Source organism: Sabethes cyaneus, chromosome 3, assembly GCF_943734655.1.
Source record: "Sabethes cyaneus chromosome 3, idSabCyanKW18_F2, whole genome shotgun sequence".
In the NCBI taxonomy this organism is placed as follows: domain Eukaryota; kingdom Metazoa; phylum Arthropoda; class Insecta; order Diptera; family Culicidae; genus Sabethes; species Sabethes cyaneus.
In genome coordinates, this window is record NC_071355.1 from 219,378,395 (window position 1) to 219,396,264 (window position 17,870).

A 17,870-nucleotide genomic window follows, 5' to 3' on the forward strand; every position below is an offset into this window, starting at 1 on the left:
ACATAATATGAGTCTACGATAAACTCCCCACGTTCAATTTCCCGGTAGTTGCATTTTTAACACGAATGTGGTGTTTTGTTTGGGAAAAATATTTTTTGGTATTAGTGAAAAATGAAAGTATTCGCGCATGCGCTTCCGAAATGTTGGGAAATTTTCCTCATCTTGCTATAAAATGCTTATTTTCACATCTGTGTAGTGCGTAAAACCGAACGCCCTTGATCAGGCACTGAGTAATTTCATTGAATTTTAACTGAAATCGTGAACACTCCAGTATCGCATCAAAACAGTGCAAAAGTTCTGAAGCTTCTGGCTCTACGTTAAACATATCGTTCTGCCATTTACGGGCTCGGTTAATTCGTGTCAATTGATTCGCATCCCAGCAGTTCGTCTGTTCCTCATATCCAATCGTATCATCAGCGGCTGCTGGTATTGTCCCGGCTGGTAGTGTTGGTGCTTCCGACTGGGGCTCACCTAACGAAAACAGTCTGTTGTCGTCATTCGTCACAAGATTCCGCGAGGAGTAGTTAGCACATACGTTAGTTTGGCTGGCGCTAGCAGTGTGCGCCGAGCAGTGTTGTGCAATCAGTGAGAATTTGCACTTTCATGTGACAGATTCATTCCCTACGTATTTAAAAGTGCATTCTATCTAGACGACACAATGAATCATCTACAAATATCTACCGATCCGACACTGTTGGGGGCAGATTTGCCGGAATCGTTGACTACATCGCCTTCAGTTTCGACTTTTCTTCCGGAGGAAGATGCTTCCACATGCTTACTGCTACCGGGAACGCCCAGTCCACCACTGGACTTCACTCACCCACTAACCCCGTTGGAGATGGCAAACGTCGACAATTGTGACAATGTAGCCGGTGACGATCCTGCTGCGGAGACCAGTTCTTCCGGTAGCTCCGGTATAGGAATGGTGGGTGGCTGTACGTCAGGAGCGGGAACGCTGTTCAGCGATTACCAACATTTGCGGAAAACTAGCGATGGAAAGCTGCCGGAAAATGGACTGCATATGAATGGAACGTTAAATATTCCCATCTCCAAGGATATGCCCAGCTTTGTGCACTGGAATTGGCCCCTGATTCGGAAGTGTACGTTTTTCGTGTTTCTCTCCGGGATCGTCGCTATGATTGGCGTAGTGGTGACGATGATTGCTACCTTGCCCAAGTCCTGCAATCCGGCGTGAGTATTCATTTGCTATCGTTTGGAAATTGTTTTTGTTTATGGAAGTAATGTCGCTCGGATGACACGCATTCCATAGCTTTGATTAACCATTTAGCAAATTTATCGAGCCGAATGGCGAATGTATTGCGTTCCAAGCGCAATATGTGTTTACTGGTAAAAATCGATTTTGTACTCCATGGTGTAAATCGAGTATTGGCATCATGGTGTACATGAAACGTACACATTCATGCGTTTTGAATTTGGTGTAATTTTGGTGAACGAAGGTAACAAACGGATGTATGTACACTGCAATGGGAAAAAACAAAAACAATACAAGAGCTAAAAGAGTTTGGTCACATGACTGGATGCTACGTTCATTACAAGGAATGTTTGCTACATATAATAGGTATCGGTTCATATATTATTATTCTCTAAAAATGGTTATGGGGTAACTTTAAAGCTTACAGTAATATTGATTTTTCAATGATTAAAAATTATTGTTGAGTATTTTAATAGAATTCCCGAATCCACAGAGGAATTGAGATAATTTAACAACTGTTGTAGTCAAACTGTATAAAACATTTTTATCACTTTCTCGTTCTTTTAATATTTATAAGCTTTTTTTGTTCAATAGCAGAAAATTTAAGAAAAAAAGTTCTGTCATCTACTAAATTTAGAGTTCAACAAAAACAGTTTAGAAAGTGAGATAAAGTCAATAGCTCTAAAAATGTCTATCAGTTAGGAAAAACGGTTTCCTGCATCCTTGCATGGTGGTTTGTTGGTTCCATTCTTTATTGGTCTAGTTTTTTTTCGCAGCTGGTGATGATTTATAACACAATACTTTACAGGAAAGAACATAGGGTTCAGGGTAATTTTATTGGCGACTGAAGCTAGAGTAAAACTTTTTGCTGTTAAGCACCTAAAAATAGTTTTGGACTAGAAACTACGAGCGTTCTCTGGGTGTGTAATAAAACGATTGTGGATCCACTGCACCATAGAAAAGGATAGTTTTAAGTTCAAGCGTGATTTGTTTGGATTGGATTGCAATACGATTATTCACTACCGGTGCGGTGGTATGACAGTTCAAGAAAATGGTTAAAATAAGCTTCAAAAATTAAAAATGGCTTAAGCTTATACGCCAAACACTAAAAAATCTATTACGTTAGTAGTCATTCCTCCAGAATTTTCCGCTGAGTACTTACTTACTTACTTAGTTGGCCATACGACTTATGACAAGGCCAGCGTAGCATAATTTCTCCATTTAATTCAGCCCACGACAACCAGTTTCCAGATCCGTTGGCACGCAGTGCTCGCTAGTCCTTTGGTGGTGAAGTGGAACCGGTGAAGTGGGCTAGACCGGAAAACTTGTGCGGTGGAACGGAGCCTCGTGCTTCAGGGGGCCTCGCGCTTGGTGATGACTAGAAAAAAATGGGTACAATACCCTTGGCTGTTCAGAACGGAGGCTTCGATCAAATAGGCACTTAGTTCTTAGATGGTATTCTACTCGTTTTCTTACAGAAAATGGACAGCGTTATAACGTCCGCGCTTATCAACATTTTTCGAACAAGTTTCGCTTTGGGACATTTCCCAGAGAATTGGCGGAAAGTAGGCAGATGCCTAAAGGCATACCTAAAGCAGATAATAAAGAGAAAACCATGCAAAAGGCATTCAGACTAATAAGTCTGACGCTCTCAAGTTCTCAAGTAGAAAATCACGGATAACTATATCCGCAATGAGTTTTTACAGTACTCTCCGTTGCATGGAAATCAACATACATATCAGAACGGAAAATCTAAAGAAACCACGCTGCACTGTGTTGTGACGTTTATTGAGAAATCACTCTAATATCAGAGACTGGACTTTGTGTTTTCCTTGATATTGAAGGCGCTGTAGATAACGCTTTCTTCGCTTCAATCTTTACTGTTCATTTTCAAAACGGAATCGACCACAATGAGCTAGATTTCAGCAATGCTTTCAAGCAGAGAAATCACAACATCAATGGGAGATATATCGGTCACGATTTCGGCGATTGAAGGAAGTCCACAAGAAGCTCTCTCACCCTTGCTTTGGTCACAGGTAGCCTTTCGGACGCATTCCTTTACAGGCTATCGCAGCAGTTTGACACAGTGCAGCTTGGAGCTAACCATGTTATGAAGTTTACAAGATGAGCTTAATATTAAACGCCCAAAAACAGTCGTTATATCATTCGCTAGGCTTCTCCTGTACTGATTGGTGGTAAGCTGAGCTTCAGTAATGAAAACCAACACCTCGGAATATCTGAGGATAAAAAACTGGACATTGCTGGCCACTTAGATTATGCAGGGTTGTAAACTAAACAGTTATACAGTGAGCTACGCACGATCATGGAACTCGTAGCTGGACACAGTTCCACTCTATATCATTTAAAGAATATCGGAGTATCAGTATCATTGTAACTCTGAACTTGTAAGTTCAGCGCATCTGCTCTGCAATTGCGGGGTCCTTGCTTTAATTAGGCATAACTTCTACAGATGTTTCCTTCGCAATCCATACCGAGCATAGAACCCAAAACCCAACAGGTCATTGATTTTATTAACCGTGAGTGCAAAATTGGGGCACAGGATTACAACTATCTAGCTCAATTTCATCAATGGGTATGAGCAGTCCGTAAATTGTGTACAGCAATCGAAGTCTGTCTTAAAGACGATCATTAAGACTCATAGTGGGGGCCTCGCTGCTCAATCTGTACAGGGCATCGCGCACTGTAGCGCCGGCTCTGTACTGATCTTCCACCGCCTCAAATATTCTGCGACAGCATCCACGTCGTCGGTAAAGCAGGTAAATTGACTGCATTTTTTTGAAAATCATGACCCGTATTTCGATCATCGCTCGTCTTATAACACCTTCAAGCGCAATTTTGGATAGCAGGTAGGAAAGACCATCTCCTTGTCGAAGTCCCCTGCGAGATTCGAATGGGTCCGACAATCCAACCGATATTCTCATGCGTATAGCACTGGATTTCATCCATCGTAGCCATGATGATTCTAGTAAGCTTACCCGGAAAGCCATTTTCGTCTATAATTTTCCAAGGCTCTTGCCCTTTTTCACACTATGTGGCTTTGAAATCAACGAACAGGTGTGGCTTGGGGACTTGAAATTCACGGTACTTGTGGAGGCTCTACCGCAGGGTGAAGATTTGATACGTTGTATACCGACCCTCCAAGAAACCGGGCTGATAACTTTCCACGAATCTATTAGCTCTTGGCGATAGTCGATGACTTGGGAAAGCACTTTGAAGGTGGCATTCAGGATAGTGATCGCTAGGTAGTTCTCACAATCCAGCTTATCGCCTTTCTTGTAGATAGGACAAATAACCTCCTCTTTCCAGTCCAGTTCAGTGGCACATCTCCGTTGTATGCTGTATCAATGAGGTTGAGGTTCCTCCATCACTATCATTATCTTCCACCTGCACGCCATTCAGGTGTTGATCGTAGTGCTGCTTTCACCTTTCGAACACCGTGCGGTCATCAGTCATAATACTTTCGAGATTCGTTCAGTCTCTGATAGAATCTCAGCCGCTTAGTTGGTTTCGAGGTACGATGCTGGTCTAACAAGCCAGTCGTCGTATGTTCGAATCCCGGCGGTGCTGCTAGATAGAGTTATTAGGATTTTTGCACTAGCCCCGTAACTCTCCTGTGCTCTAATAGCCGGCTGCGAAGTCTGTCGATAAAGAAGAGGGTCAAGTCTTAGAAAGGACGTTTAAACCCACGGCTTTGCTTTGTTGATAGAATTTCCGTGTGTTGTGAAAGCGGTACAGCTGCTCGAGTTCTTCGCCCTCCTTCTTCTCCTGAAGGCACTTCTTCTCCTGGTGGCATTTTTTCTCCTCGAAGAGTCGGGTTTGCTGTCTCCACATTCTGACGGATGGCTCTACGCAGCATTTGTACCCGCGCTGCGTTCCTTCTCATCCAATATATGTTGGTACTCACCGTCAAACCATTCGTTACGTCGATTCGGTACCACACGACCTAAGACATTCTCTGCTACGATGTCTACGATGGCTGTTTTCACGCCATTCCAATAATCCTCAAGAGGGGCTTCATCCAGCTCATTCTCTTTGGCAGCGCGGTTTCGAGAGATAATCCGGCTTCCGGTTGCTTCAGTTGCGTTAGATAATACCGTGGCTGGCGCCGCCGGTATCGTATGTTATTCACAACACATAGTTTTTGACGAATCTTTACCATCCGTGGTCCGAATCAATTAATATTTTTGAAACGATGGTTCTACAATTGATGAAGGGACGGTAAGGGAAAGTAATGAAGGATTTTTTGGGAATGGAGGGGAAAGAGTGGAAAGGAAGGGGGGGTAATAGGTAGCTACGCTTAACAAGTTGTCTTTGTGACTCCTACCTTTTGTCCAATGCTGGAAGGTGCTTGGGTCGAACCAAGTTATAATCTGAGATTATAACCGGATTTGAACCCACAACACCTCCCAGGGCGTGTGGCTCGCTTCTCGCTGGTACCCGTGTACCTTTGAACCATAGAGGCGCTGGACAAAAGAAGACTGCGCAACCCACTTATTATTGTAGCGACCTATCTGGATTTTGGGTTACTTTTAGACGCACAGATTGTGCCTCTTCCTCCGTCAACTGTAGAAACCACCGACCAAGAAGTTTTGATCTAACTTGTTTTTACTTTCAGGACGACGACACTATGCAGGCCCTTACGACTTGCAAGGTACTGCGTGTGACGTTGTTCGTCCGCAAGCGTGTTAGTACGCGTTTGTCAGCGCGGGCTCCGTTCCTATGAAATTGACCAAACTCGGAAGGGAAGGAAGGGGGGGGGGGGGGGGGGGGTAATAGGTAGCTACGCTACGAGTTTGGTCAATTTCATAGGAACGGAGCCTTTCTCCGAAGACCCGCACTGAGAAACGCGTACTTCACGCTTACGGACGTACAACGTCATACGCAGAGTACCTTGCAAGTCGTAAGGGCCTGCATAGTGTCGTCGTCCTGAAAGTAAAAGCAAGTTAGATCAAAACTTCTCGGTCGGTGGTCTCTACAGTAGGTGAAGGAAGAGGCACAATTTGTGTCTAAAAATAGCCCAACCCATGTCGCTACTTTAATAAGGGGGTTTGTGCATACTCCTTTTGTCCAGCGCCTCTGTGGTTCATAGGTACACGGGTACCAACGAGCAACATGCCCTGGCGGGTGTTGTGGGTTCAAATCCGGTTATAATCTCAGATTATAGCTTGGCTCGCCCCATGCACCTTCCAGCATTGGACAAAAGGTAGGAGCCACAAAGACAACTTGTTAAGCGTAGCTACCTATTACCCCCCCCCCCCCCTTCCTTTCCACTCTTTCCTCTCCATTCCCAAAAAATCCTTTTTCATTACTTTCCCTTGCCGTCCCTTCATCAATTGTAGAACCATCGTTTCAAAAATATTAATATATGCCTGACCGCATTTCAAGGTCAAAAGACTAAAAAACATAAGTTTGGTCAAGTCCCAATCAATGTTAGCACCCCGTTTGGTTCTGAAAAGTGCCGACAATCTATAAGAACGTGGCGATTTGTGGTTCTGTCTGGTTGAGTGATCTCCAGGTGTACCGATGGTAGAGGTTATGCTGTAAAAAGGTACTACGTAAGGTCATGTTCTTGGAGAGGGCGAAGTCGACAAGTCTAAGGCCGTATTCGTTCGTTTGCGGGTGTGCAATGAACCGTCCAATCACCGGTTTAAATTCCTCCCGCTGACTATCCTGAGCATTATAGTCTCCGACAATGATTTTGACATCATGTCTTGGGCAGCGATCGTATTCGCGCTCCAATTGCACGTAAAGTTCGTCTTTGTGATCATCGGTACTTCCTAGGTGAAGGATGTGCACGTTAATGATGCTAATATTAAAGAAGCGGCCCTTGATTCTTAATCTGCACATTCAGGCGTTGATCGGCCCAGCTGACTACCAGCTGAGTTCATATCTCTCCACTATATTCGGTCCTGGGCTACTCGTCGCCGATTCGTAGAGCGTATGAACAAACGCAGGTCAACTGAAACCTGGTCGCAACATCTGGCACGTTGGGACACTCTGTTCTTGGTACGACGTGGACAGCCCATCGTAGCATGGTAGTTCAAAACCAAAAAAAAAAAAGAAAAACGTACGCATTAGAGTTTTGAGTAGGGAAACTTGGTTTTTTGGTTTGTCGAACTTTTAGCAAAGTTTCTTGAAAGTTAAAGCTGTATCGTTTGGAGGAATTCAACCTTATAGAGCATATTATTACAAGAAATTTGGCTGGTATCAGGTATCAGCATCTTTGGCTCGAGCAGCACGTTCCTCACAATCATGTGGAAGATTTGTGCCTTGCCCATCTTGCCCGTGTCATCATTTACCTGATGAGGACGGGAAGGAAAACAGGAGGAATGGGAAGGGGTGGATGAGGAATTTGGACAAACACAAACATATATATACCGAGAGATTTTTGTACCCCCGAAGGGATACTGCAATCCTTGGTAGTTAACTTATCAAAAGTACACCCCCTGGGGGGTATACTCATGATAAATAAGAGCTTATAGCTCAATACCGCTTTCGGTAAGGAACATCAAAATGTCTCGTAATTTTAGTTTCCTAAAATCCGATTCATTTAAGACGTAGGATCCAAAGATCCTATGACGCAATTGTGCTACTGCAGGACAGTTGCAAATTACGTGATATGGTGTACCGTAGTCGGATTCACATAAATTACAATGAAACGATTCAGCTCGCTGAATCGTAGCCATATGATAATTTAGCCTGCAGTGACCAGTCAGTGATCTGACAAGAATACTGCAATTTACCTTTGAGTGTTGCAAAAGAAATTTCGCAACCTTCTCACAAGGCTTAACAATGAAACTTTTCGTTTGACGACAAGTTTCAAGATTTTCCCAATAACGTACATGTTCAGATGAAAACCAAGATCGAATCTTTTGTTTTATCCAACATGCCGCAATTGGTAAAGCAGGTTCCGGTCCGAAAACCGACTTTTCTGCTCCAGATCTTGCTAGTTCATCAGCCCATTCATTTCCGGTTATACCAGAATGGCCAGGAACCCAAACCAGATGAACGGCATTTAGAATGCTTAGTTCTTCTAATTGGGTGTGGCAGGCGATGACTGTTTTAGATTTAGAATTAGCCGCACAAAGGGCTTTTATAGCGGCTTGACTGTCAGAACAGAAGTAGATAATCTTGCCTATCAGTTCTTTCTGAAGTGCAAACTGAGCTCCGCACATAATTGCAAAGATTTCAGCTTGAAAAACGGTGCAGTAACTACCCAACGAATAGGATTCCTCCAATTCTAGCTCACGGCAGTAAACACCAGCACCCGCGCGACCTTCGTACAAGGAACCATCGGTATAACAGACTACATAGTCGGAAATTTTCCTTTCCATGTAGCCTGACATCCAATCCTCTCTAGGAGGAAAGTCACTTGAGAAAGTCCTATACGGGAAAGTACGCATGAGCGTTACATCGCTAGGAGCAAGGGCAAACTTGTCCTCAGCAACAATTTGCGACCACAATCGAGTATGACCAGTGGAACCGTCCACAGACTGCCAAAGGCCAATCGCGTGTAGTCGATAAGCACATATTAGTGCCTCTTGCTTCAGGTGGAAGTGTAGAGGTTTAATATTGAAAATAGCTTCTAGGGCGGCAGTAGGAGTTGTAGTAAATGCACCAGACATTGCCATTAAACACATCCTTTGAAGATGGTTTAGCTTTGTCTGGACAGTCACAACTTCCCCTCTCTGCCACCATACAAGACAACCATACGCCAGTATTGGTCTGACAACGACCGTGTATAACCAGTGTATGTATTTGGGTTTAAGCCCCCAAGAGTTGCCAATTGCTCGTCTACATTGCCCAAAGGCCATGCACGCTTTTTTAATTCGGAAGTCAATATTTGTGGACCAGTCAAGCTTGGAGTTGAGAATCAACCCCACGTACTTCACTTCGTTCACAACATCAACATCCGAATCGTAAAAGCGCAGAGCGCGAGCTCCATTGGTATTTCTACGTCTTGAAAATAAGACGATAGATGTTTTGCTCGGATTTACCGAAAGTGCAGTTTCTCGGCACCACGTTTCTACGACACGTAGTGCCTGCTGCATTAAGTCAAATAATGTGCTTATGCACTTTCCAACTACTAGGATGAGATAGTCATCCGCAAAACCATATGACGGATAGCCTAGACTATTGAGTTTCCTCAATAGGCCGTCCGCCACAAGGTTCCATAAAAGAGGCGAGAGAACGCCACCTTGTGGACATCCACAAACACTTTGCTTCCAAATGCTTGCTTGCCGTAAGGACGAAAAAAGCAATCGGTTACTAAGCATTTGTTCTATCCACTTTATGATTATTGAAGGCACATTATGATAACGAGCAGCCTCCAAAATGGAAGCGAAAGATACGTTATCAAACGCGCCTTCAATATCCAAAAAAGTTCCTAAGCAAGATTCCTTTTGTGAAAAAGCAACCTCAATTTTATCCACCACATCATGTAATAAAGTGGTTGTAGATTTGCCACTTTGATAAGCATGTTGTGCTGAATGAAGAGGAACTTCTACTAAGCTTGTTTCGCGGATGTGGTGATCAACAATCCGCTCAAGTGATTTAAGCAAGAATGACGTTAGACTGATTGGTCTAAAACTTTTTGCTTGCTCGTATGTCGCGCGTCCACCTTTAGGAATGAACTTAATGGTTATTTCACGCCATTGAGTTGGGATGTACCCAATAGCAATACTACACACAAACATCCTTCTCAGAATGTGTTTGAAGTACTTGAATCCTTTCTGCAGTAGAATAGGGTATATTCCATCTGTTCCAGGAGATTTGTATGGAGAGAAGCTGTTCACGGCCCACTCAATCGCTTCAGTTGTGACAAGTCTCCGAGCAAAAGCCCATGAGTCTAAGCCACCTAAAACGATTTCTGGATCGTTTCGAACTTCAGGTTCCACACAGCCCGGAAAGTGACTATAAAAGAGACATTCCAGGATTTCATTGTCATTCGAACAGTATTCACCGTTCGAACTTCGAATGTTATTAACCTGATAATCTTTCGATTTTGACAGTATTTTATTAAGTCGACTTGCCTCGCCGAAACTGGAAACGTTGCTACAGAACCTGTGCCAGCTCGTGCGTGCTGAAGACCGTAGAGCCTTTGCATAGGCTTTCCGGGCCTGCTTGAAAGGCTCCACGCCATCCCTCCGACGTCTATTCCAGGCTCTCCTGCATCGTTTCTTTAGTTCCGCGAGGTGAGAGTTCCACCACGGTGTTCCTCTAGTCGTTTTAATAGTTTTTAGCGGGCAAGCTACTTCAAAAGATTCCGCAATAAAAGATGTTGTGACATCTACAGCCACATCCAAGTCGATCGATGACTCAATCGTCGGTTCGAATCCTTGAAATTTCGTCGCCAGTTCCTCCTCAAAGAGTTCCCAGTCAGAAAATCTCGGATTGCGAAAGGTTGCAGCGTTCAAGGAGACACCCAAATGATCAAAATATATAAAGCAATGATCAGATATTGGTGTCTCATTTGAAACATGCCATTGTGCCAACTCATGACTGATCCTGTTAGAGCAGAGTGTTATATCTAACACTTCCTCTCTACCAGCTCGTATGAAAGTTGGACAATTGCCAATGTTGAGTATTCCAAGGTTGGTACTACTCAAATATTCCATCAAATCAGAGCCTCTCGGATTGATATCCGAGCTGCCCCAAATGATGTGATGGGCATTGGCATCACTGCCTACAATGAGCGGAAGCCCATTAGATTGGCAGTATCTCACCACATTTCTGAAATCGTCGCTGGGAGACGGTTCATCGTGTGGTAAGTATGCAGAACAGTAGACATAGCGCCTATGGACATCATCCACGACGAGTTCTACTGTGACTGCACAAATATCTCGAGTAGTCAACTCAGAGATAAGGCATGCACTTATTGACCTATGCAACAATATGCATGCCCTGGGCATCAAACGAGGATTTGTCATACCAGTTTTGCTGAAAGCAGCAAAGTTCTGGTTTCCAATATCCGTCGAATGAAAGTACCCCTTGCGAAAATACGGTTCCTGAACCAATGCGATGGTGACAGAGCCATTAAAAAGTTTTTCGCATAAATACAAATTTGCTGCCCGTTTGTGTTGAAGATTTATTTGTGCGACCCTAACTATTTGACTAGCGGAGTATATGCACAAACAAACTCCAACACAGATCAGACAGCAAATTGTAAGCGAAGCCAATTATATTGGCCAGAACGCACTTGGCGTAAAACCCATAAGGGAAATTGGGCAGGACTACTATGCTGTTCCCACGAAACGCAAGGGACAACAAAGATCGACCGTACCAGAGCCCCGCATGGCACAGTAGGGGCCAGATGCCCAAAGCACTCCGTTCGCGACTGGCATGTTTTCACCCCTCCAGCCATTCAGTCATCGGCACGGAGGTAGACCTTGACTTAGGGGCTCCTGATTTGCCGACTCCCGGCAGGATCAGGTCCCGTGGCTCAATTTTTGCCCAAACGTACAATTCGGCACCAACCGCCAAAGGGCCTAACTGCAGATTGTGTAAAACAGACCGATTTAGAGTCTCTCTCTCTGTGCTAAGCCAGCTGAGAAAATAACTCTCTCCCGGTGTGCCCACACCCCGCAGCCGCGCCCTCCGAAAAACCTGCGCCGAACTGCATGATTAGGTAGCCGGAAACCACACGGCGAGTGTTCCACCTTCTCTGTCTGCATACGACAACCAAGGTTGCGTACCACCAGGTGCGCAACTTTGGCTACCGTACCCCAGCCGGCACCTCGTGGAGGTAGAGATAGGAGTTAGAAAACAGAGGTGATATATTTGCACATGTTCACTCATTTGCCAGCCTCGTATTCGCGCTCCAATTGCACGTAAAGTTCGTCTTTGTGATCATCGGTACTTCCTAGGTGAAGGATGTGCACGTTAATGATGCTAATATTAAAGAAGCGGCCCTTGATTCTTAATCTGCACATTCAGGCGTTGATCGGCCCAGCTGACTACCAGCTGAGTTCATATCTCTCCACTATATTCGGTCCTGGGCTACTCGTCGCCGATTCGTAGAGCGTATGAACAAACGCAGGTCAACTGAAACCTGGTCGCAACATCTGGCACGTTGGGACACTCTGTTCTTGGTACGACGTGGACAGCCCATCGTAGCATGGTAGTTCAAAACCAAAAAAAAAAAGAAAAACGTACGCATTAGAGTTTTGAGTAGGGAAACTTGGTTTTTTGGTTTGTCGAACTTTTAGCAAAGTTTCTTGAAAGTTAAAGCTGTATCGTTTGGAGGAATTCAACCTTATAGAGCATATTATTACAAGAAATTTGGCTGAGAACAGTAACCTACCCCAATTTTGACCCCGAATTACTCGACTATCATCTGTTGATAGACCAGAGAGGCCAGAACCAGAAACTGGTTGAATAAAGCTACAAAATTTAGATGGTTTCATTTATGTCCTTCTGTCGATAGTGGAGTAATCACATATTTTTTCCCAAAATCCAAAAATTATCATGATCGCCTCTTCGGCGGTGAAATAGAAGTTCGTTCCGTGCCAAGCTCTGAAGGCATGCTATCTCTGTGATCCATTAGGTTGTTTCATCGAAGGAAACAGCTAAGCCGGCGGGTAACTATCCTTTCTAGCGTTTTAATAGTTGGATATGCGATATGGATCAAAACTTTGCAGGCTGATCACCTTGTGCATCCGATGTTGGTTTCGGAGTCACGAAGCTATGCCTTGTTTTCGGTCGCATGATTCATTGTGACTATTCGGCATCAACAACTGTAGTGGGGATTCCTTTCCAGTTGCTGGTAAATTCTTGATCATAGGAAAGTCTACTTTTTCTACCCCGGCCGATCCTAGTTAAGGTAAAATCTAGGCTTTGATTTACTTGTCGTTAAGAAAGGGCCGTTAATATAGTCATGCGGACCGCGCATCGGGATGCGACGCTTTGGGATCCATGTACTATATGAGTACGTTGCCCTTCTCTATAACGTCGATCGAGTTTTCAAACTTCTGCGAAGTCATCAGCCATCACTACCGTTGCCAGTTTTGAACACCACTTTCGTAGATTAGCGATTTCTCTTATGTGTATTAACCCATTTCCATTGTTCTTTAGTTGATTGGCCCTTGCGGATTTCTTCAAAGAATCTTTCTAAGGAGGTTCTTTTTGTAGCATGGATGACCGTCGATATCGACTTCTGACGTTACTTTGTGGTCGATTGGGGACGCTTGGCCGCCAACAAGGTCTTTCTCTATTCCTTTACCGCCCTCTGGTGTCCTCTGATCACCATTGCTATGAAGTGACTTTCTTTTTGGTCTCGCACTGGCTAGAGCGACAATGTTCGTAGTGATTACAACTAGGTCGATGAATTCCAGTATTGTTTTTCGGATTCTTTCATAGAAAACGGTGTTGTACAGAGGTCAGTCAGCTCTATGAGCGTAAACCAGCGCAGTATTTTGGTCACTTCTATGGGTACCACCCAGTTAGTTTCGGGGTACGATGTTGGTCTAACAAGCCAGGCGTCGCATGTTCGTATTCCGGCTGGGCGGTGCTTGCTAAATAGTGTCAGTAGGACGATTGCACTAGCCCCGTAATTGTCCTGTACTCTAAGAACCGACTGTGACGTCTGTCGACGAAATAGGGTCAAGTCTTGGAAAGACGTTTAGGCCCAAAGCTTTGCTTATTTATGGGTTTGTCTCTGATAGTGATGAGGAGAGTAGACTAGTAGCTACTCCTCAGTTCCTCCTCGCTTCCAGTTGATACGGAGGACAGTTTCTTCACTCGCCAGGTCAGAAAGCAGAGATGCCGTCATTAAGAATCACCTTCTACGATGGGCTCAAAGATAACAGAGCCCCTGTGATTAGCGATTCGATATCCCCAAGCGGGATGATGGTCTTTGAAATCTGTTGGTCGATCTTGAGATTTGCCGAAGAGCGATCTTGATTCTTCTTCTCAAGCCTTAGATTATTTGGTACGGCTGGTAAATACGTAACCACGGATATGTTATGATGGTGGCAAGGGGCCATAGATATTTAGAATCGCAGTATGGCTGGGCATTTATCTAGATCTGTAGTATAACATGTTAGCAAACAACATTCGTTTTTGTAATTCATAATACTTTAACTAAGCTCCCATTTGCTACCGCTCTCTTTTCAGTGTCGCCTGGTACAAAGGATCCGTTTTCTACGAAGTATTCCCGGCTAGCTTCCAGGACACGAACGACGATGGTTTGGGTGACATTCACGGCCTGATCGGACGGGTCGAGTACTTCAAGAGCCTAGGCATCGGTGCGGTTCGGTTGAACTCCATTTTCCCGTCCCAGCACTATCCGGACCACTTTCAGGACGTTACCTCGCTGACGGCCGTCGACGAGGTGCTGGGAAAGGTTGAAGATCTGCAAAAATTTGCCGCCGTTCTGCACGAACGAAACATTTCGCTGATTCTAGATTTGCCCATCTATCCGTTTGTGGATCATTTAAACCCACCGACGATGGACGTTGACCGACTGCCCAATCGAACGGATGATGTACCCACTAGTGAGTACCTTCGGTTGGCTAGATCTGTACTGCACGAGCAGGAGAATGTTATCACCAGCGTTATTCGGTTTTGGCTTGCTAAAACTGGCGTTGATGGATTCTATATCAAAGGGTTGGAACACTTCCATGATGATCCACTGCTACTGGAAAATATCAAAGAATGGAAGTATACTCTTGGAGGAGATCGGGTTTTAATGGTTAGCAAGCAGTTTGTGGAAAAGGTTCCCGATTCAATCGCTTCCCAGGTCCTTAGTCAAGTTGATTTGATAGACGTTCTATTGGACGTTGCAAAAGGAGCTGAAGTGATTGCGAGTACCGTTAAGGATGTAATGAGTGACGAAAAAGTTATGAAAGGTGTTGAACATCCATGGGTTCACTGGAGTCTCGGTGGTGTCAGCGAGCGGCGGTTATCGTCGGGGCTCAATCCCAATGCTACCTTGGCAGCTACGCTGATGCAGCTGATGTTACCCGGAACTGTCAGTATTTTCTATGGAGACGAAATCGCTCTGGAAGAGGCAAGCGATCCGAATGGGGAACACGTGGAGACTAAACATTTGCATCATCTGGCTGCGATGGCATGGAGTGGTAGTCAGTTTACGGGACGAGGAACTTTACCTTGGCTGCCAAGGAGTGCTTCCGCTTCGTTTCATCATCTTGAAATTGTGCTTGAGATGATTGCGTTGCGTAAAAAATCGCCTTCGATTTATTTGAATGCAGTCGTGAAAGAAGGTCAAGTCTTGACGAACACTGATATAAAGTCCAGCCAAAATGACATAGTTATAATTGAACGGTGGTACCCGAGAAGGAACTCCTTTGCTGCTATCAGTAATTTTGGGTCGAAAAATGTTTCTCTTGATCTGACGGCGATGTTTTACAGCGGAGAAATTGTTGCAGGAACGACCGGCAAGAAGGAGCGTGTTTACTTTGAACGATTTGCGGCGAACGCTTTGGAAACCATCATCGTGAGATTACACAAATAAAAAGCAGAACAATCGCACCAGTTTTGTTTTTGATTCAGTTTTGATTTTATTTTGTGGATTTTTTCTTATAAAGAAGAAAATTCAAATAATAACTAACCTACAAGTAGCTTTACTTTACACCCTAAATTGTTCTGTACATATATCAACCATAGCTGTGTTGTATAGAGCAGAGAGAATGTTAATAAAAATCTATTAAAAATATCTATAGGAAAAACATAACGATTACTTTACTAGTCCCTACAACAGTTCGTACTCGTGTTTTTTTGTCAGTAGTTTCCCTACGTTTGATTGATACCATCATCGCTTCGCTCTCCAAACAAAGAAAAAAATAAAAATAAAATATCGGTTTAAATAAAATTCAACACTATCCTAAACCAATGCGCTTGTGCACCTCAATTACTTATATACCAATATTCCTACAGTAGGTAATTTGAGCAAAAACGTACCATTATCATTTACTTGCCCCTGTGTCTGTGTGGTGTTTTTTGTGTGTTCAATTCATTTCCAAACTGCATAAAATGTTTCCTATCACACATGCACTCATGTTTTTCGTTTCCATTCTGTTCCGTTCGGGTATTAAATAAATATGGCGACTCACTTTGAGTGTAGAATTCCATTTTTTGTGTTCAGATTTTTTGCTTTACTTTACTTTACTCTCGAAAAAAAACAAGCAGGGGTCTTTCTCTCATCATCGCGACCGACGAATACTTATCTATACAGATTGTTTGTAAACATTTCGAAAAGAAAGTTTTATTGCTTTTACTTTACTTCTTGTTTTTATTCTAGTCATTAGTCTTGTCCTCCTTGTGTGGCATTCTATATACTCTATCTATACTAGCTGTTCAAGAATGTATGATTTTTTTCTCTTTTTTTTCTTTTGCGAACTACTTAGCGAGTAAATTTGGCACGACTTGCATGGATATTGTGGGTTGATGCCTTGCAGGATCAACACCCGTGATTTTCTAATCATGCCAAAAAAAAACAGTTTAGGAAAGAACTTCAACCCGAAAGATAATTTCTTATGTTTGAATGTGCTGCGTTTCATTTCATATCTCCTCGAAGTCCTATTTACATTATTTAGATTTTTCTTTATAACTATCAAAATACAACAGAACTAATTTTGCCTAAAAGAACTTGTTTTTTTTTTGTTAATAAGAATCCTGAGTAATTTCCTCTAAAAGAAAATATTTTGATTTATGACTACTCTGCAGTACGACACTGTTTTCTATCTAAATCCAAAATTGCTGTTGTTTTATCGATCGCTTTATCTGATCGTAGAGCTTCGGGGGAATTTACAAAACATGTGGGAACGTGTGGGTTGGAACGTTGCAAATGTGTTTTTTTTTTCTTGGAGGTTATGTCTGACGACGATAGTCACTATTATGACATTGTTTGGGGGTTGGGCAAAAACCTTCATGAAGGTTGTCGATTTCTTACTAGCAAACAAAAATTGTTATGGTCCATTTTATTAAAATGCAACTAAAATGACAAAAAAACTCTATTTAGCTTAGCTTTAGCATGACACAATGTGTTTCCGATCGTGAAAGTCTATCATTTTCCGTGGATTGTTCCAATCTGGTGGCGCTGACAATAATGTCAATAGCATATGTCAACCGACCAGGATCAGGCACTGGGTTGCGAAGAGCTGTAGCTCTTCTGTTTGGCCGGTGTCGGGTCCATAACGTAGTTATTACCCTCGGTTGCTGTCTGACCAGGTAGCGGAGGTAATTTGTCATTTGGATGCCGATGGCTAACGGCCGACGATTTGCGTGGTTTGGCGAGCTGGGTGGTGCTGAGACCGGACACCGGATATTTGGACTTGTGGGCAACCAGCAGACTCTGCTGGTTGGGGCTGGCGGGCGTGATCGGGTTGCTAGGGGAATTGACGTTACTAGCAACTTTGCTGGGATGTTTGGGCATAACGAAGGCACGCGTTTGCTTGAGCAGCGAGCGGTCGTGCATCAGGGCGGATATAAGGGGGAGATCCAAATTTTTGCTTTTTTCCCGAAGGGTTTTGATGTCGATGGAAGTGTTTGTGCTGAGGGTGCTAAAGTCGAAATCAGGATACTGTTTCCTGATCTGTGCTTGCAGCTTGGCGCTCGGACCGGTTGGCTTCGTGGGCATGGGTTTCGCGGGTACTGAAATCATTAGGCAAAGCGATTA

The 17,870-nt window shown here is 43.7% G+C and overlaps 2 protein-coding genes across 4 annotated transcripts in view; one reads left to right on the forward strand and one right to left on the reverse strand.

The window, feature by feature from the left end:
* The first annotated feature begins 208 nt into the window (after positions 1-208).
* On the forward strand, positions 209-16,030 carry LOC128741157 (neutral and basic amino acid transport protein rBAT-like). The gene is made up of 2 exons (XM_053836764.1): positions 209-1,191; positions 14,348-16,030. Exons 1-2 carry the CDS (start codon positions 659-661, stop codon positions 15,705-15,707), a joined length of 1,893 nt encoding a protein of 630 aa, XP_053692739.1. The 5' UTR covers positions 209-658; the 3' UTR covers positions 15,708-16,030.
* The window catches only part of LOC128741156 (protein expanded), a 96,324-nt gene continuing 94,193 nt past the window's right edge, over positions 15,740-17,870 (reverse strand). For all 3 annotated transcript variants that reach the window (XM_053836760.1, XM_053836762.1, XM_053836763.1), the window contains one exon: positions 15,740-17,845. In XM_053836760.1, the coding sequence (XP_053692735.1) occupies positions 17,331-17,845 (515 nt within the window). In that variant the 3' untranslated portion in view covers positions 15,740-17,330. The remainder of the gene's footprint in view (positions 17,846-17,870) is intronic.

Excerpts from the sequence above, each read along its gene's own strand:
- LOC128741157 (XM_053836764.1), top strand. The coding sequence starts at position 659 with ATGAATCATCTACAAATATCTACCGATCCGACACTGTTGGGGGCAGAT. Across the intron at positions 1,192-14,347 it reads CCCAAGTCCTGCAATCCGGC|TGTCGCCTGGTACAAAGGAT; the intron begins GTGAGTATTCAT and ends CTCTCTTTTCAG.